The sequence below is a fragment of the Pezoporus flaviventris genome, unplaced genomic scaffold (genome assembly GCF_033815535.1).
Source record: "Pezoporus flaviventris isolate CSIRO_AGI_PZ_B2104156 unplaced genomic scaffold, CSIRO_AGI_Pfla_v1 ptg000031l, whole genome shotgun sequence".
NCBI classification, from domain to species: domain Eukaryota; kingdom Metazoa; phylum Chordata; class Aves; order Psittaciformes; family Psittacidae; genus Pezoporus; species Pezoporus flaviventris.
In genome coordinates, this window is record NW_026892579.1 from 22074681 (window position 1) to 22096153 (window position 21473).

The 21473-nt window shown below is 38.1% G+C and overlaps 1 protein-coding gene across 3 annotated transcripts in view; it reads right to left on the reverse strand.

The window, feature by feature from the left end:
• Positions 1-21473, reverse strand: part of MEI4 (meiotic double-stranded break formation protein 4) — a 78182-nt gene that overhangs the window by 29661 nt on the left and 27048 nt on the right. Inside the window, exon 4 of one of the 3 annotated variants that reach the window (XM_061460437.1) lies at positions 11986-12078. The exons of 1 other annotated variant lie outside the window; for it this stretch is intronic. In XM_061460437.1, the coding sequence (XP_061316421.1) occupies positions 11986-12078 (93 nt within the window). Of the gene's footprint in view, positions 1-11946; positions 12079-21473 lie in introns of all 3 variants that reach the window. One more of the 3 variants, XM_061460436.1, reaches the window with a different exon arrangement.

Consider the following 21473-nt stretch of genomic DNA (forward strand, 5'->3'; position numbering starts at 1 on the left):
CTACATGCATTTCAAATGTATACTCCAGCAGGAAAGAAATAATTCTAGAAGATATACATACAGATTGTGCTGCCATAAATTATTCTGTGACTGTGTGTGCGTGCGTGTGCATACACAATTGCGGTTCAGCCCAGCAAAGGCATCCAGTTGCCTGTATTTCATCCAAGTCCAAGACTGCAACCAACAGTATCTTAATCCTAAATCTAATCAAGCCATATAAATCATATCCTGACCAAGCATACTTTACCACCAACTTTAAGAAAGCATTTTCTGCTGCACCAATCCAAGCATCTAAGCCTTGCTCTCTACCTTAACACCAACCCAGCAACTAATGTCACTAACACTCAAATCTAAACACATTCAGCTGCTGTCCCCTTTCTCCTTCTCCACAAACCTAGCCTAGCATGCTATTCCTGTATCTCCAAACCCCTGTGAGTCCCAGGCTCACTTCTCATTCCTACACTTACCTAACTCACCAGTATATTACCTCCAGTGAATTAGCTGTAGATTGAGAAGACTACATCATCAGTGCCTATCTAAAACCAACAACCTTGACTCCTAAACCCTAAACAAGACAACCCCAAGTCTAGTTCTCTGACATCTTCTGTAAACATGTTCAGCTGTAGCTCATCATATTTTATCTCCCTAAATTAAACTTATACTAGAAATCCTGTCAATCTAACAATGAATAGGAGTTGCTAATGATACCAGTCCTGAAACATACTTCCTCCTCTGGGCATAGCAGTAGTTTGCTGGCCTACTAGATCAAGCTTTAACCAGGCAGGTAGAGTACTGTTACTCAAAATCTAGACTAAGTTTATGATAAACTACAGAACTGGATTTCACCACATGCACACCTCAGCCATGCAAACTATAATTCCAACTTTAGCTACAAAACAAATACCAGGTAGCCAATCCCTTTCACCCCAGGCATAAACCTCTTCTATTAATGACTTGTACATCAGTTAAAACCCAGCATGATGAAAACTCTGCTTGTTTTGGAGCCAAACTAGGGACAGCAGCTCCCACTCAGTTCAGTTCATAGGCATATGCACCCAAAACCCCTCCACCACCACAACTGCAGCCTGCCATAGTTTCAAATTGAGCACATAACCAGCGAGCTTGCTCTAACACCAAATCTAACCTGCTTAACAGCAAGCTAGCAGAACAAGTGTAGTCTGGCTGGTCATGGTAAACACTCCAAAGTACAGCCTCTCAAACATTTTGCCATCCTAAACCTACATCCTGTTCTAACCATAAACCTAACTCTAAATGCACTACAGCCATCCTTCCCCAATTTACAATCTAAACTAATCTATGTGGTCCCTTGAAAATCCAGAGTTCAATCCAAGCACAAGCAGAATCAAATCAAACTCGTTGCTGATCAAAAAAAAAGAACATGCAAAGAACAGAAGCAGCTGTTCTATGCTTGACAGCACACCACAGCAGAATGCAGAAGCTGTCAGTCTGCACATTCTTCATGGTTATAATGTCTCACAGTGAGCTATATAATGAGTTTTAAAAGCACTTTAACATTTTATGGAAAGCACTGAACAAACATTAGTTAATCTTCCTGGCATTGTGATTTAAAGTACTGATGGTTATGCATAAACTCTATAGGTAGATAAATACAGCTTCAAAGGTATTTTTACCAAAAAACCCCAAACCAATAAATGAGGTCCCAATGGGGCAAGCTGATGATCTAAATCATTATGTACAGGTCTGTCCCACATGTTTGAAGAGAGGCAAGAGTGTGAAAGCTAAGTAACTCAAAGATCTCGATGTGTCCTATAAAATGAAAATAATGATTTGAAAGAAAAATGAAGTGATGATTTTATTACTACCCTCTACAAATTCATAGTTTCCATTTACATTGTCCTATATTTAACTAATTTAAAGACAGTTTTAATTTTTGACTGTAATTACTCTTCCAAACAAAAATCCATTTTATCAGTAATTTCTATGGCTATAACTCTTCTCTTTTCCACTCTATGAAGATATGAAACACTAAGGCAGCACTACAAAGCGACTGACACGGAAACTGTGCATTCAGTGATAATGAAAACTTTAAACAATCCTCCAGAAGAAGAAAGAAAATCAAAGGTAAATCTGCAACAAAATGTTACTTTGCCTGTAAATTGAAACTTTAAGAGCACTTATGGTATAAACACTAATTCACATACACAACTCCGATACCCAAAAACATTAAGGAAGTGGTGCTTAATTTTCCATAACATCACTCCATTTTGCAAATCACTGTCAGTAAGCAAGAATGCTCCATGAAGAGAGGAGGTTATCAGGAGCATTAAAACTACCTACTTGGAGACACAGATTAAGTAATAATCAAATGGTCTTCCAGACTTAGCAGATATACCACATATGCCACAAAAAATCAGATGCTGCTTCTTATTCACATTCTGCTTTCAAGCATGTAAGAGGATTAACTGAGCTGTAAAGAAAGACATAGGAAAAGAACAGAAGTTACACTGAGAATAATGAAGTAAAAGCAACATCAGCCCAGATAAGATTTCACTGCACTTTTTTCTTTTTTTTTTTAATCTGTATCAAATTGGGGGGGGGGGGAAGAGGGGGTTGGTGGGGTTGGTTTTTTTCTCTCTTTTGTTTGGTTGGCAGGTTTTTTTTGTGCTTTGTTTAGTTTGGTTCTTTTTAAAGCCTGGATTTTGTGCATGATTTGAAACAATGAGATTTCCAGGAATATTACTTATTTACTCATTGAGGTATAATATATTCTGATATCTGTAATTAAGCATTTTTCCTTTTCCAATATTATGTTTTCATGAATGAGATGATTCACCAGTATTAAGAGTAATAATTCTCTACTCGACAATAATACAGGGTTCTCCTCATGGAATCGATATTTGTTGCTTCTGTTCCCAAACACACCTGAGGTTTTCTGATTACATGCCATCTTCAATTTGCCAAGCACATAAGTGCAGTCAAAGCCCTGCTACTTTTTAGTACTTCAAAACTCCTTTCTCCTTAGTGTTATCATTTTATGAAAGTATGATAGGGAAGAGAGAAACTGCATGAACCATTTGTCATTGTCCAGTTCTGTCTGGCACACATGAATCTTAAAATCTAATCTGTAATAGGGGATGACATATGCAGCAAAAGCCGATATACACTTCAAAGGTGTATGGCACTCTTCTGACAGATACCGAGTTTAGACTGATTCTTTCACTCCTGTCTTTCAGGGGAGAGATTTATGTTTTTGCAAGTACTTATCTCTAAACTAGCTGCATATCTATGAGACAAAATGCAGATCCACTGATTATTCTATCCAGCCATTATTTCACTTGTTACCAGTAGCATAAACAGTCACATGGAATGAAAAATAATCCTACATTTACCCAGAGCACTATTTTGCAGCATCTTTAACCATTCACAATGTGAAATATGTTGCAACCTGTGCTCACCAACATAAAGAAGGAAATGAAATCTAAAAAAGGATGAGCAGGTGTCCAGACGCAAGTTTAATTATTTTAATGAAGCTCACACGGCATCGATCTCTTTTATTTTACCTGGGTGAAGTATTAATAATCTGACGTGTCAGTAGAATTCAACAATACAAACTACAAAAAGCCAAATATGCTGGATAGCCATTTTAGTACCTTGAACAGTGGACTGCAAAATGCATTTAGCTTTTCTAGCTGCATGATAGTGTCAGCTATTTTTTCTAATTAATGATTTTAGCCATATCTACCATATCTGGGAAAAATAGTATAGCTTTTTTCCTAACCCATAAAAAAGCTGTATTACAACATAAATAAACTTACGGTCGAATTGCATAAACAAAGGAGACTTCTTAGAAAGAGAAGCTTATCTGATGAATTTTCAACATCACATCAGGTATGCTCTCATTCAGAATAAAGCATGTGGTGGGTACTATACCTGCCTAGAGCATCCACTGGATACAGAATGACTGCATGGAGAAAGAATTACGAAGACAAGCCCTGACATTAATAGCTCTGTCCTTAGCACTTTAAACCTTCTCTTATCTAGCTGAACACAGCTCCAGGCAAACTGCATTTACCCTAATGGATTGATTACCAACTGAGCTAGTCCATCTTGACATTCTCAATGTCTCTAATTTGCAGGCATGCTAGAAAAAATAATGGCTCTCCAGTCACAGGAATAGTTCATCCCTTCATTTGCTTGCACACAGAGCTGTTGCCACGTAGTTTGACATTTCAGTGACATGACTGCTATACAGTGCTGAATGGCAACAAAAATCTCAGAAAATGCTCAATAATCATACTGCATTCATGCTCCTCCTTATTCATTTTCTTCCCAAATACGTTGCCTGCAAGCACGGTTAGTTTAACAGAGCTTCCTATTTAAAGGCATATGTATCAGACACACCACAGCTTCATGCATGTTACAAAAATCTTAGATACACATATCCTGCACTCTAGTTCATCATCGGTCTCTTCCAACATGTACACTTCAAGAAGCAGAATACCTGAGAACTAAGTTAACTTATTAACTACACTATCTGAAACATAGCTTGTTACAAACATCTAATAAGTTTACTTGCGTGATTTTGTCAGTGTTCAGACAGAAGTACACTTTGTATTACTATCTATTACAACTGCTCTGTAGGATTAGGCCCTTCCTGGCATAACAGCTCTGGCCCAGATCACCCAAAAGCAATCTTCAGAGATACAATGGGATTTTCTTCTCTTAATTTTAGATGGCTACAACGTAAATATCTGTATTTCAGCTAATCAACTTAAGTTTCATTCCTCATAGCCAGAGAGAAGCAGACGACTCTATGGCCAATTATTATAATTATGTACATCCAATATAGATGGGACAAGAAACGCCTTTCCCTCCCTTGGCTATAAAGGAAAACAGAAGTAAGCAAATCAGATGCAAGCATCACAGAAATCCAAAGTTAAGTGAAACAAATCCCACCGTATGCCTAACTCCTTTGGCTTATTTGAGACAAAGCTATTCTACTGTAATAAGACCAACTCTCAAGAATTTATGTAATATACAACAAAGCCTTGTTCCGTCTTCACATTGGCAAATGTTTTAGTTGTCCTTAGCTGCTTGGCTGAGATCTTTAAGAAGTAGACAGTACTGTCTACTACATACATCTAAACTAAATAGGAAGAATCCCACCCTATATCTTGTGTGGAAGTGTAACTGTATCATTAATTTCAGGGGAAAAGTTAGCACTCACATTTGGATTGGGACTTAACACTTACAGTTATTATTAAGAATTACATATAAATTGGTGTTTTGATTTAAAAAACACCACCTATTCAGTGTATAGGTTTTGTGACAGAAATATTGTAAAGTTTTAAAAATGGAAAAATAGTGTTCAGGGGGTAATGGGATATAAAAACGTAATGCTAGACAAGCTATGTATCAGCAAATGCTAAAGAAGAAGGCTTTCCAGAGCCTCGCAGTTATGTCTTCCTTTTTCTATTTTCAAATCTATTTTCTGGGTTTTAATTTTCTTTTTCAGACCCCTTGGAATTAACACCTGGGGTGGGGTGGGGATAGAAATGGGCACTGAACCAGTATGTGTTATTTCTGGTCTTGTCTTTGAAACAGTTATCATGTAGGAAGATCTGTTATCATGGTGAGAAGCTCAACATTTGAAAAATAATCCATCTTTCACAGTATCATTCAGCACTCTTAGTATCTCAAAATCATATCTGCTTTGCAGTACAAATCCAATTGGGGATCAGATAATTTCTATTCCATGGTACGATAAGGTTCAGTTACTGTATTCTTATAAATTGTATTTATGAAAAATGAAAGGATCCTACTAGAGATAAAAATTAAATATATATATCAAACATAAATAAAATTAAAAGAACGAAGGGATCCAACTGAGTTTATATTAATATGCTTTTGCCTAGAAATCAGTGTCTTGGTGTCACCCAAGCAGTGAAGTAGGAGTTTCACTTTAAGTACATGATGAAGTGCTTCAATGAATTAAAACAAAATACTAACTTGCTTGAGAGTTTACTACCAAAAAAACTCATCCTACCTGGGTAAAAAAAAAAAAAAATCAGGGTAACTACACAGTTTTACGGGCTTCTTAGTTACTTTTATTTCCCATACTAATATCAGGATATTGATCCAAAATACTAAAAAGAAATTCTATTATTCGCATAGTTCGCGTTAATTTGTCATATCCTAATATTAATTGATATGTTTGGCATATTCTAATTGTCCTGGGTTCAGCAGTAGCAGTCATTTTTCTCCTTCTTAGTAGCTGGGGCATTGCTGTGGTTTTGACTTTTGGCCTGGGAACAGTGCTGATAACACCCATGTTTTTAGTTACTGCTCAAATGTTTAGACTGATCAAGGACTTTGTGAGGCTCATGCTCTGCCAGGGAGGAGGGAAAGCCGGGAGGAAGCAGAGACAGGACACCTGACCCAGGCTAGCCAAAGAGGTATTCCATACCACAGCACATCATGCCCAGGATGTAACTGAGAGTTACCTGGAAGGGCTAGTGGACTGTGGGGTTGGACTTGGTATCGGTCGGTGCTCAGTCAGGCTGGGGGGGGGGGAGTTATCGGTTGGTGGGTGGTGAGGTGTTGTATTCTCTTCCCTTGTTATTTCCATTATCATTATTGTTATTGGTGGTAGCAGTAGTAATTTGTGTTATACCTTAGTTACTAAACTGTTCTTATCTCAACCCGTGGGAGTTGCATTCTTTTGATTCTCCTTCCCATCCCTCTGGGAGCAGGGGGAGGGCAAGAAGGGCGGGAGTGAGTGAACGAGCTGTGTGGCTGGGTTTAAACCACAACAGTTTCTTTTGGTGCCCAGTGTGGGGCACGAAGGGTTGAGATAACAACAGATCTGAACCGGATTAATAGTCACTTGTCAGAATGCTGATTTATTGGCTCTCAGAGTTGTTCCTCTTGATCTCACAGTTTCAGAATGTATCTTACTTAGAGCCGGTATTTGGTGTGTTAGTGTTTATCCAGTGTGGGGCTTGGGCTAAGGTTCTTGTCTCACTGTGCTTTATGGCAATGACTTGTAATACGGGTGGGCTCCGGCAACAGAATGAGATGGATGTGGCCGTGGACTTGTGCCCGGCCGTCCCATTGATCTTCACAGTCCTGGCCCTCGTCCTCACCTCCATCTTCATGAGGCTGCGGGGAGCCGAGGGGGATATATTAACAGATATATTCAATTAGGGGACTATAAAAATATGCAGGGCGATCTGCATAGTATGTAGTTCATTAGATAGATACACTCTCCTACATTCAACCTGTATTTTTAAGTTGTAAAACTAAGGGCATAGATAGCTCTTTAAAACTGTGGGTCCCAGACAGATAACCAGGGCCATAGACAGGAAGATGCACATACAAACTCAGTAAAATCAGTCAAAATTTTAAAGTAAAAAATTTTCAGTAAGTATCAAAATACACACCCACAAACCACGTAACCTGAGCTGAATATACTTCCTATTGAAGAAATGACTGAATATAAAATTGCCTATACCATAATGCAAATATTTTACAAACTATAACTTAGCTCAAGTCTTAATGGGGAAGTTAAAACAAAAATGTTAAGATACCTAGATGATTCCTTTAGAAAAAAAAAAAGGAATTTTGGTTTTAATCCAAGTCAGTGTTGGAAACCAACTTCAACTTTTAAAAAAATTATGATTAGTCAAAAAAAAAAACCACAGAAATTTTCTTGGATGAATAAGCTCATTTTTTAATTTCTATATTTCACCAAATGTTCGTAGGTCGATTAAGTGAAGTTAATATATGTCTCAGATGATTTGTTTCTCCTATCTGCCAACAACAACAAAAAAAACCCAAACAACAAAAAACAAAACTGGTAAACACCTCTAATCATAGCTAAAGTTCAGAGTCCCTAATTTGATTATCTTACTTGGAAAACATCAAATGCCTTTTCAATTAACGGAAGTTTTGCTTAAGCAACAAAAGACGATTAGGATACTTGGCAGCTACTGAAGTTTGATTATGTAAGGTATTATCCTTCTGCAATTTCTATTTTCAGTATTTATGAAGATTATTTTTAAAGCTGTCACTTGATATGTTTCAAACTGATACTGTATTGTTAGTTTTGATTATAAAACAAGAAAAAAAAAAGTATTTTTAAGAATCATGACTACCATAAGTAATCCTACATGAAGTCAGAAAGATTCAGAAGCAGGTCCATAAATTAGGCTGTCAGAATTACTACAGTTTAGTGTCCTATTGTGTTAAGTAGAAAGGTTTTTGTTAAGCACTATTTCCAGACATAATTATCACATACAGAATGTATAAGGGCTTGCAAATGAGCACAATACAAGAATGCACAAGCTTTAAAACCTTTACCATCGCAGCATGCTAAGCAAATCATAACTTCAGCTACTTTTCCTATGTGAACTGCAGCTTTTCAAATCCTACAATGAGTCAGCTACAGAGAGATGCATAGCTCCTGCTTCAAATTCAGAACCTTGAACCTTCCGCTCTCCGCAGACGACCAACACTGTGTTTGCAGATGAACATTTCAGAACTACTTTATCGTTCTAGATCTATTAACTGGCATCTTTACCTAAGTGCCTGAAGCTCATTTACTCTTCTGATGGTTACTTAAATGCAAAATGTTTTCAAAGGACTCAAAAGAAAGCCCCATAAGCTTTGGTAAAATTATATGAAAGTCCTATTCCAGACCAGCATTTGTGTTTGGCTGGTCAAATCACATTAATCTTCCAAGAAGCACTTGTAATGCTGGATGATGAAAATATAAATAAATAAATAATGTTATCAATTCCCTCCCCCCTAAAAAGGGTAAAAAAACAACAAACAAACAAAAAATAAAGGAGGAAAACTGAAAAAGGAAAAGAGACAGTCTACTGCATTTCAGTACCACAAGAATGCAGACTGACAACCTAGTGGGAGGAAGCAAAAGCAGAGCAGGCAACTCTCTTTATGTAAATGTGGCTCTAAATTCTTGAATACGAAAGAATTAGATTATTTCTCTGGGTGAACAGAAAGGGCTATTTAACCAAAAAAAAAAAATTAAAAAAAAAATGTTCTGTGGACTGATAATGGCTAAGATTTGCATCAAGCACAAATACAAGGTAATTAAAATGAGAGAGATGGAGGGCTGCAGGTAATGAAGCCTTAACCTGAAAAAGGACTTGGTCCTTGTTGTGGTTTAAACCTAGCCAGACAGCTTGTTCACTCACTCCCAGTGAGTCGTGCCGGGCTGGAAGCAATCGAGGCCCACCCCCTACCCCCGCCACCCCCACCCTGGGGTCTCTCCCCTTCCCCACTCCCGGAGGGATGGGGAGGAGACTTGAAAGAGTGCAATTCCCACGGGTTGAGACAAGAACAGTCCAGCAACCAACGTAGAACACAAATCACCACCGCTACCACCAAAAACAATGGTAAGAGAAAATAACAAGGAAAGAGAATACAATACCACCCGCTGAGAAACAAGTCCGACCCAGAAGACCCGTGTCCTTCCAGGTAACACCCAGTTACCACCCCAGGCATGACATGCTGTGGTATGGAATATCTCTTTGGCTAGGCTGGGTCAGGCGCCCCGTCTCTGCTTCCTCCCAGCTTCCCCTCCTCCCTGACAGAGCATGAGCCTCACAAAGTCCTTGGTCAGGGCAAACATTACTTAGCAACAACTGAAAATATCGGTATTATCACCTCTGTTTCCAGGCTGAAGGTCAAAACACAGCACTGCAATAGCTACCAAGAAGGAGAAAAATTGACTGCTACTGCTAAACCCAGGACAGTCCTGCAGCTGAAAAGGTCAAGTAACAAATGCATTTTACCGTCTCAAATTTCATTCTACATATACAAAGTATAAAGAAACAGAATAAATTTAAAAGATAAAAAAATTTCTTTTTTGTTTTGTTTTTGTTTTCCCCTTGTCCATAAATGAATACAAGTCTCTGTCTCTCTGGAAACTGTCACACACTAGACTGACATCTTCCCTTCAGTGCTAGATACAACTTTCTTCAATTGCTCTAGAAGTACCATCAAAGGTTTCCATTTCTTGACAGTGGGGGAAAGGAGAAATAGTGGCAATACCAACCAACAAACCAACAACAATATAAACTAGGGGTATCAAGCCATCCTAGACAAACTGGCATGTAAGCAATTTATTACACCAGCTATGGTATACAAATCGTTCAGGGATTAAATTATCAACTTCTCCATATTTATATATGAATCAAATGTTCTAATATTTTCTTGTAAATAAACAAATTACACTGCTGGTAATAAAGTAATTTCCCAGTTCAAACATTCCAAATCACTTCTGTAGTTAAAGAGAATCTTTTACATTTAAAATCAGAGGATACTGATTTACTTCCAGCATCTCAGCTGCAAGTTATACAGTTCTGTAACCTCTCTAATTATAAACTTAAAATCAAATATATGGTTCTTTCTAACATAAAGCAGAGCCAAAGAGGCATCAGACTTACTTTAAAAATTTTTAGAAATAAATTTTAGGTACCAAATACAAAAGCAATACTTAATTACAGTATGGCAAAGTTAACTAGTACTGTAGTAACTTAGCCAAGTGGAATGCTCAATGTAAACTTTTAATTAGTGTGGAGCAGTGGAGCATTCAGTTTTTGCCACTGGCAATAACTCTGCTGAAAGAAGGGATGACTAATTCTGTTAAACAGGTGAGATTTAATAAGCAACTTGTTTAAACTTAAAAAAGAGATTTTTTTAATTTATTTTTTTTTTAAGTACATACTTTCCTATCCTTCCATTTGTTTAAAGTCTGTTCTCTTTTGGCTACCATCAATAACTCTGGTATGCTACTAGTGACTTCAGAATATAATTCAAACATACTAGAAATTTGGGTTGGAAATTACATGTTCCCTTGCCAGCAGTCAGAATTTACTCCCATATCATAAACTACAGATTAAAAGAATAAAGTTTAGACTGTTTGAGCAACACTTAAAGCATTAAACTAGATATACCTATGATTAATGTTTTATATATATATATATATATATATCAGCAGCTTTATTTGCCACCGAAGAAAAAGCTGCAGGCTTTCTTTTTATTGACCCTTCGAGGATAAATCATAATCCCTGGTGAAACTGAACAGTTTGTATTAAATACATGAAAATATCTATGAAAACCCAATTTATTTTGAACACCTCTTCTCCAAATATTAAACATCTATTTACCTTTTTAAAAAAAAAAAAACAGAAAAAAAAAAAAAAACAAAAAAAACCAAACCCCAACAAACCCCCAAACAAAACACACACACACAACACACACACACACACACACACACACACACACTAAAACACCAAAAAAGACCAAACAAACAAAATCAAAGCCCCCAAAATCCCTGTGGTTTACAGGAAAACAAAGATTTAACCCAAGAATAACTTTCATCAAAAATATTATCCCCATTCGATTCTGCTCTTCACCTCCTACTCAATGCAAGAAATTAAATAGAATTCTAAGTGTTGGATAACTTTTGCATCATGAAAATTAATGTTATAATGTGAAACATAAAATTTAATTCTGAAATAATGTAACTCTCTCCCCAGTTTTACATGAGGTAGAGACAGACATACTTCTTTGTGGGTTCAGCTGGATACCTACATTGTATTACGGCCGGCATAGACAACAATTTACATGTTGCAATAACTGTTTTAACTAATTATTTCAAAGCCTTTTCCAAATTATATAGCATGATCTTAAAACCTATACGTTCTATATATTACACAGTCTGATAATTTTATCTTTGGCCATAAGGAAATTTTCTTTTACTTGGTATCTCTTTTTTTGAACCTGCTGTTAAAGGTAGATGCTAACATTTTCTGGGTTCTTAAACCTGCATATTCTGTAGAAGGATCCATTTATTACCTTTTATGAAACAGATACATACAAAACACTTCCAAACACCACTCTTTAGCTCTTCTCCAAAAGAAAAGATGACAATACCTGTTGAGCCTGCAACAGCTGCTCAGCAAACTTACGTACTTCTGATAGTAGAAGAGATATTAAAGAATTCCTTAGTATGTTGTTCCTTCCTAGCAAAACCAGTGTGTGTGATACAGCATGCAGTGCCTGAAACTAAAGAAAAATAACAATATATGTAATCCTTTTTACCCCCAAAAAGGACTTTAAATAAAAAAGTGATTTACATATTAAATAAAAAAGTAAAATTCAGAATTTTAATGTTTAAAACTCTATTAATTACACACGTTACGAGTTCTATGAGAAACCACATCCATTGCCCAGAAACTTTATTTTCTTGAAACATTAGCACTACAGGAAACCATCATATGAACAAACTCATGCAAGATTGTGAAATCCCCAGCTGGTAGCTTTTCAGCATTAGCTGTCATCTTGCCCATCTGCTGTCGTAGAAAACTGGTAACTGCCCTGCACATACGGTAATTCTGTTCATCACAGGTAGACAAATGAACAAATGAATTCTTTGAAATTCAAACAACTATATGAGCAAGTTAAGAGCTTTACTGAGTTCTCTGTCAATAGAGTTATCAGGAACAAACTTGATTAAATGCTAACTAACACAAGACACCATATTTTCAAATTCAAACAGTTCATTATCAGATTGTTGCTTAACAAGCTGTAACCAAAGCATTTCTCCTGAACCACAGAAGAGATACGAACTTATATGAGAATTATATTAGCAATTTTTTCCCCACAGTCTTTTATTTATATATATAAAATAACAAAAACAAACAAAAACCACAAAATAAACAAACAAAAAACAAGACCACAAAAAAACAACAAACAACCCAAAATAAACAAACAAACAAAAAACCCAAACCAACTCTCTTGTTTTCTGTACTGGAAATGTATAGCTATTATGCAATAAAACCTACTATTCTCCTAAAGTAAACACTAGTAGAAGAAATTGTCATTTCTATATATAAAAGTATTGCAGTTCTTTCAAAGAAAAAATACACATTAAATTACACATTAAAGTGTAACCTATATTTTTATATAATGTATACCCCTATGACATTAACATTCAGTATCTCTTTGTAAATGAGTCTTTTTGACTGACAAAAGGATATATGACCCAAATTTGTATGTGTAAGAATAACTACATCTTAACCACTTGAAAGCAGACCACTGCATCCTATTAACAGTCGTGTTTAGTTCACTAGCCAGCTGATGTATGTATACACACACACGCGAGCACACACACACACACACACATATATATATATACAAAAATAAAGATACTTGCTCCCCCTTCACAAGTTTGCACTGGATGAATCGTCCTGGAAATTACTGAAAACAATGAACATTTTTAATTTTTTTGTAGTTATTAATGCTAGCAGCTGAGATTTAACTAAAATAGGATTTTTCACAATATTTCGGTATCCTTTCTGGTTTAGAAAAGTCATCATTTTCTAGCTGGAATTCTGTAGGACTAGATATTCAAATTTAAAGCCTGAGCCTCTACTAAAGAAGTAAAAGGGATTTTGTACTGACTGTACTTACGATACTTGAGATATGGGTATCGATGCCACTGAAAAATCCCACTTGTTAACTGGTTAATTAAAGAGTATGGATTTAATATTCTACTTTGGTGGAACCTTATTTTAAGGGGAAAAAAAGGAAACAACAAAAAAATAAGGTTAAAAATAACATTCTCAGGCTATATGCATTAAAATCAAATAGAAAAATTTATAGCATATAAGCAATGAACCTGTAAATAGTGAACAGAAGTAAGTCTTCGTGTTTCCGAGCAATGTTCATGTATTACTAATTAAACTCTGGAAACATTCAAACGGATACTAGTTCAAATAGTATGCAAATTCATTAAAGATAAAAGCATATCTTTAGCTCCCCAGTCTATGAAATGTTACAAAAGGAACTGAAATCTTTTAATCCCTTGGGCTTGCTTAATGGTATAGATGAAATAAAACCTCTGCTCTTCAGGGATTCTCAGGTAAAAGCAGTCAGAAAATTAGATTGTAAAAAACATACAATCAGAAACAAGAAAATAATGGAGCTCAGTTCACTATTCAGGAGCTGCATCATCTGTCCCCAACTCTCCTCTAACACCTGGGCTTCTGCTCTCTTCCCATGTTCCTCAGGATGTAGAGCAAGAGAGAGCAATGCTATACCAGAAGCTGGGAAGGACATGTGGATTATTGGCCTGCTGCTGCCAAACTGAATATATAATGCTCTGCTTGCCTCAAACATAATGATTTGGTCTCTCCTCCACCCAGCCACTGATTTTAAAGCCTACTGGAAGGTATTTTTTGACTTTCTACTTCTTCCCATGTGATTTCGAACTCACTATCCGTTTCAGAAATTGACGGCTTGGCTTCGCGAGCAAAGCTTTGGGAAGGGCTTTAACCATGCTTACTACAAGCACGATGACCAAGGGCAAGTGGGATATCCAAATCTGGTTGGAAAAAAGGCTGCTTAGGCAACCAGGAAGTGTCCGACCACGACTGTCAACTCCTGAGCTAACTCTAGCTATCCATGCTCTGGTCCGCCCACATGCAGCATTGGATCTGCAGCTTCCCATGCACCTTGTCACCTACCATTTAGGCCCTTGCCCGTCCACACAGACAAGTCAGAGCAAAAGATTGACAAGCAAAACAAACAGCACACTCCTATGAGTCTTGTTTCCTCAGAAAATTGGGATAAAAATCTTTACTTACAAATTATTTGTTTAGAATTCATTTATCAGAATGTGTTACACTTTTCTTCAGTTACAGCTATCCAGAACTTCTGAGTTCAGCTGCTTCATGAGCTGCCATGATATACTACACCCCACAACTGTAAGAACATTGCACCACAGTTTGTTTCCCTTGTTTACAGCTTTCATGCCAAGTAATAGTCCTCTTCCCCAAGTGACTAGCATATTTGGCAATACAGGACTAAGGCAAAAAATTATTACAGGTATCCTCAAATTGTGAGGTGTTAAAAAAAACCACAGCATTTTTGCCTCTGAATTCACATCACCCTTGCCCTTTGCTGACTGAAGTCCAACCTCTTTTCTAACTCATCAATGTCAACTGAGAGTTTCACTTTTGGACAGAGAACCTTAGTAGCCCTTTTTTAATCTTACTGTGATGTTGCTTCCTTTGTTAATTTGACAGCTGTCATTCTGTCTCTCTTCCTGTTTATGCTGCACTGTTTCTCCTATCTTCAAGCCTTGGGATTTGATGCACTATTCCAATTCTTTCCTCTGTAAACCTCATCTCAAGCCCTTGCTTTGCCCTTTGTCTTTCATAATCTTTTTCACTCTTTTAAACCTGATGTTCTCTGCTAGGACCCTCAGTTAGCTTGGCTGCTGCAAGCTGCCTTTTATATTACAGTATTTCAGGACTTTATTGCAGAGCTTTAGCTGAAAACATTCTGGCAGACAGTGTGACATACAATAGAGGCAGGTCTCTTTACCACGTTTGACTGCATGCACCAAAAATATTACAAAACCCAAGGAAAAATGCAAAAGGGGTGAACAATTATTTTGTTGTTTTTTTGTGTTTTTTTTTTTTTTGTTTAAGAAAAGGTTCAGAAAAGGTGCAAAAAATTAAGAAAATTAAAATATTTCAGTATCTGCAAAAGAATTACTGCAATACAGTACCTGTATGCTGTGCAGAGGATGGAGATGGAGAAATAAGTAACCTACAGTCTGTCTACTAAATCTTCTGAAAGTCAGAACACTCTGGTGAATTATACTGGAAAAGCCAGAAATGCCAGCAGTACATATTATGATACTCACCGAAGTAAACATGCAACCTACTGGCTTAGGTGCAGCTTTGTTGAATTTGTGGAGTAAAGAAGGAAGATCTCCAAGGAAGTGAACTACATGAACTCCTACCAGTTGTCTTTGCTGACCAGGAAGCTTGTATGTCAGACTGGGAGTGTGAAAGTGCACTCACAGACTGAAAGTATCTTTTTCAGGTTTATTTCTTCATGGCTGCCTAAAACCTACTCTCTGATTCACTGATCAGCAGGGTGCCTCTGGTTCCCTACATGTTTTTATACAATCCAATACCAATTCACTAGCAAAAGAGTCAGCAATTAGTGCATCTGTTAGCTCCTGTCCACAGGCTAAAATAAGCCAAGTCGGCTGCTGCCGCTACATTGTCAAGGAGGAGAGAGAGAGACCAAAGAAACTGCTGCGGAGAGACACTTGCAGCCACCTCCCCATTTCCCCCCCATCCCCTTATTGCTTCTTCACACCATCAAGACCTCTGGCAGAAGCAGATTTCCTAGGTCTTTATCCTCTCCTTCCCTGCATAAGGGAAGGGTTTTACTGATTAAGTAACAAGGATAGACTCAGATCAGAACCAGCGCACCTGCAGAGACTGGACTACCCTTAAGTAGTATGTCCTCTGACTGACATACACAAACCTTTCCCCTTCTACTCCTGACAGTTGTAAACATTTGGTACACAGCACAACTTCTTGCTACTTCTTCTAGCTGTTTTCCTAATCAATTACAAAAGAATAAAGCACTAAAGAATATCTTCTTCAGTTTCATTATTCTTCTAGTATGTGTTCCATAACAAATACTTTCTTGAACACCAGAGAGACAAAAGCTACCAAATCTTCCATCTGTAAACACAGTTTATTTTACAAAGAATGCTCTTACATTGCTCTGCTACAGTTTACCTCTGGTAAACTCATGTTGCATTTTATATAATTTATCTTTAAGTCTTTAATTATTCTTTCATTTTAAATTTGTTATAAAGTGTTTCATGTTATTGAGATACACTGCTACCCAGGTAACTTCTCTAACTTTCAAACACAAAGCGTGCTGCATTAGAAATTCTACAGTTACAATAATACCATCTCTTTGATTCTAAACTTACTTCACTTTTTCTCTCAGTTTCACATAATCACAGAATTCCAAGGGTTGGAAGGGACCTCAAAAGATCATCTAGTCCAACCCTCCTGCAAGAGCAAGGTAACCTAGAGTACATCACACAGGAACTTGTCCAGGCGGACCTTGAATATCTCCAATGTAGGAGACTCCACAACCCCCCTGGGCAACCTGTTCCAGTGCTCTGTCACTCTCACAGTAAACAATTTTTTCCTGATGGTCACACGAAACCTCCTATGCTCCAGTTTACACCCATTGCCCCTTGTCCTATCACTGGACATCACTGAAAAAAACCTAGCTCCATCATCCTGACACTCATCCTTTACATATTTGTAAATATTGATGAGGTCACCCCTCAGTCTCCTCCAAGCTAAAGAGTCCCAGCTCCCTCAGCCTCTCCTCATAAGAGAGATGTTCCATTCCCCTAATCATCTTTGTGGCTCTGCGCTGGCCTCTTTCAAGCAATTCCCCGTCCTTCTTGAACTGAGGGGCCCAGAACTGGACACAATATTCCAGATGCGGCCTCACCAAGGCACAGTAGAGGGGGAGGAGAACCTCTCTTGACCTACTAACCACACCCTTTCTAATGCACCCTAGGATGCCATTGGCCTTCTTGGCCACAAGGGCACTTTGTTGGCTCATGGTCATCCTCCTATCGACAGGACCCCCAGGTCCCTTTCCCCTTCACTACTGTCCAGCAGGTCAGCCCCCAACCTGTACTGGTACATGGGGTTGTTCTTCCCCAGATGCAAGACTCTACACTTGCCCTTGTTGAATTTCATCAAGTTCCTCTCCGCCCAACTCTCCAGCCTGTCCAGGTCTCGCTGAATGGCAACACAGCCCTCTGGTGTGTCAGCCACTCCTCCCAGCGAGGAGGAGTATCATCAGCGAACTTGCTGAGGGTACATTCAGTTCCCTCATCCAGGCCGTTGATGAAAATATTAAACAGCACTGGTCCCAGCACCGACCCCTGAGGGACTCCACTAGTCACAGACCTCCAGCTAGATTCTGCCCCATTGACCACAACTCTCTGCCTTCTTCCTTTCAACCAGTTCTTGATCCACCTCACTACCTGATCATCAAGCCCACACTTCCTTAGCTTATCTATGAGGATGCTGTGGGAGGCAGTATCAAATGCCTTACTGAAATCAAGAAAAACCACATCTACCGCTCTACCATCATCCAGCCACCTAGTTACTTGCTCATAGAAGGCTATAAGGTTGGTCAAACATGACTTCCCCTTGGTAAAGCCATGCTGGCTGCTCTTAATGACCCCCTCATCCTTGATATGTCTAGAGATGGTGTCTAGAATAAGTTGTTCCTTCACCTTTCCAGGGATGGAGGTAAAGCTGACCAGTCTATAATTACCCAGGTCCTCCTTCTTGCCCTTCTTATAAACAGGCATGACATTTGCCATCCTCCAATCCTCAGGCACATCACCTGTTTCCCATGACTTACCAAAGATGATGGAGAGTCGCCCAGCAATGACCTCTGCCAGCTCCTTCAGCACCCGCGGGTGTATTCCATCCGGACCCATCGATTTATAGATGTCCAGATTGCTTTACTGATCCCTAACCCAATCCTCATCTACCAAAGCAAACTCCTCCTTTATCCTGACTCCTTCTGGGGCTATAGGAATCTGGGTCCCCTGGGGAGAGACTGCAGGAGTAAAGACAGAGGCAAAGAAGGCATTCAGCACCTCTGCCTTCTTTATATTCTCTGTCTCCAGGGCACCTACCTCGTTCAGCAGTGGGCCTATATTGCCTCTTGTGTTAGCTTTATCTGCTATGTATTTGAAGAAGCCCTTTCTATTGTCCTTAACCCAACTTGCAAGATTAAGTTCCAAGGAGGCCTTAGCTGTCCTAATTGCCTCCCTACATTCTCTAACAGCTGTCCTATATTCCTCCCAAGTGGCCAGCCCCTCCTTCCATAATCCATAAATTCTCTTTTTCCACATGAGTTTGCCCAGCAGTTCCTTGTTTTATCATGCTGGTCTCCTGCCTCCCCTACTTGACTTCCTACCCACTGGGATACTCTGATCCTGAGCCTGGAAGAAGTGATCCTTGAATGCTGACTAACAGGATAAAGACTTGTCTTTCTCATTTTGAGCACACTACATACTCCTGAGTTGGATAATAAATAAAAAACAATGACACTTAGTTGATGGAATAAAATACATGTAACTGACGCTGTTGTGAGTTTCTGTGCTTGTTTTTTGGTCTTTTTTAAACAACAAAAAAAGGCAAACCAACCAACCAAAAAATCCCTAACTCAAAACTAAAGCGCAACCTGGATGTCCTTAGAATTCTGGGCTGCAAATCACTGCCATGTTTAATTTAGTTTCTACCTTAAAAATGGTAACACCCACTTCCACACACTAAAACCAAGTACCTTGCGTATATCATCTCATCCCAATCACCTTTACAGGAAAGGCAACACTTTCCTTGAGGACATGCAAACACAAGTTATCAGTTAATCTGAAGACTGTAAGAATCTGATGTGTAAAGAAATCCAGCTAACTCCTAAAGACATTAGGGATCCTGCTGGCATCAGTTTTCATTGACAAATTTACTTTAAACAATGCTATCTTGGCAGAGAACAAGGACGTCTGCATCTTCTTGGGATTCATGAGTTAAGCATCTAAATACCTAATTCATCCAAGAGGCTGGATCCAGTAAATATTGTCAACAGGACGCCATTATTAATCCCAGGTAAACAAGCAGCATTCACATCAGCTGCCACTCGGAGAACTCTGATGTTACTGCTGCCCATTTTTTTAATACCAGTGTAAATATTCTACTGACAATGAAGAAGCAACTCTAGATACAAAATTTTCCCTCCCTAAGAGATTAGAATTTATATTACTTTTTATTCCTCCTTCTTAACTAGTCCTGGTCAGAAGCCTAGAGGAGTGAAAAACTGCCTATCTGCCTGGTGATGCTGAGTTGCCAAGCCATGTTAATAGATGTAGGAGATACTAAGCAGTTAAGTGTAAGCTCACTGAGAGCAAAAGATTTACGGATTAAAATCTTTTATCTGAGGACTGCTTAGAAAAAGTCACTGGATAAATTACAGAAAACAGGTATTCTTCAGCTTTTAGATTTTTAAACTAAGGAGTGAGCTGGTCATACTTAAATTCAGGGATCTAAATCGATGTCTCATTTAAGTATCTAAGATTTATAGACACTTCCAGCAAATGAAAATGGATTTCAGACATTTATTTCCCAATCTTGCACTCTTCTTCTCTCTGCCCACAGTGTGAGAGCTACTTGGAGTACCACTTAAAGATGCCAAGTACCTGGCATGCATACCTAGGAAGAACAGAGGTACCTTGTTTAGGGTTGTAGATTTCACTGCAGTTGAGCACTAAGAAGTTAGGCAAAGAATACTTAACTGTCTTTGCAACTGGCTGTAGATAGCAGGCTCTACAGAGGTGACTTTTAATTTCTGTCCTATCACCAGAACATCCCCTCCATTTGGACACACAAAAGTATTTCCTAGGGAAGCATAATAAATTTAAGCTATGAGAAAACGTGCATTAGTAAACAGGCAAAAAAAAACAACCAGAAGAAACCCTATGATTCTTATTATTAAAGTATGTACACATATTTTAAGAAATGGTTGAGATCTACTACCAAAAACCCCTTGGGATACACAGCCACCTTCAAAAACTAGAAGGTGTAATTTTCAGACAAGACAAAATAAATAAATAAATAAAATTTTATCTGTTTAAAAGCAACAAACTGAACTTTTCCATGAAAAGACAATCCTTACAGCAGGAACAACCCTAGGCCTCTATCTGGAAGTGACCCTAATGGAACTAAAGTGCTGGGGTAAGTAATGCTGTGATGGAGCTATGGTGGTCCTATAACTCCTTTGACTAATCACCTTATTATGGTACTCCTGAGACAAAAAAAAAAAAACCAACCAAAACTATTCCTTTTGTTCAATAATATGGCTAGAATAACAGAAGACAAGACCTAGACAGAATTCAAGTGCTTTTGCACAACCATGCTAAGTGAAGGACTGAGGGGTATGCTCTGATGCTAGTGTTGTTCCACATGGTCTCAGCTGCAAATATCACAGAGATGCCAAAGAAGCAAACTGACACTGCTAATGCAATGCTGCAGAAAGTTAGGAGAGCTTTGACAGAAAGCATTCACTGGACAGAGACTGAGGACAGAGGTAAAAAAAATAAACAGCTTTTGATATATATTTCGTATCCTATTCAACAAAATCAAGAACTTTCGGCATTACTTCATTAAGGGCCTTCACACATTTAATTTGTAAATCAAGCAAAGGCCCATCCCATCCCTTTTTTCTCCTCCTAGTGGAAATAATCTATTATACCCTGAATACTAATTAATTACGTGGTTAAAATCAGGAAATTATATTATTTGTTACTAGGAAAAGAGTTGTGCTGACAAAAAGCTTTACAGTGAGGTTGGAAACCATAAAAAAAAATTTGCCCTTATGGTTAAAAAAAAATAAATCTTCCTAACTTCATTCTGTAACAGCAATAATTGTAGCTTTAGTACATGATGTGTATCAGCTGAGGCTGCCTGAGGAGGCAAAGGGGACAAAAGTCTAAGAGTCAGACAAAGTTTTTTTCACTCATTCATTCATTCATTCATTCATTC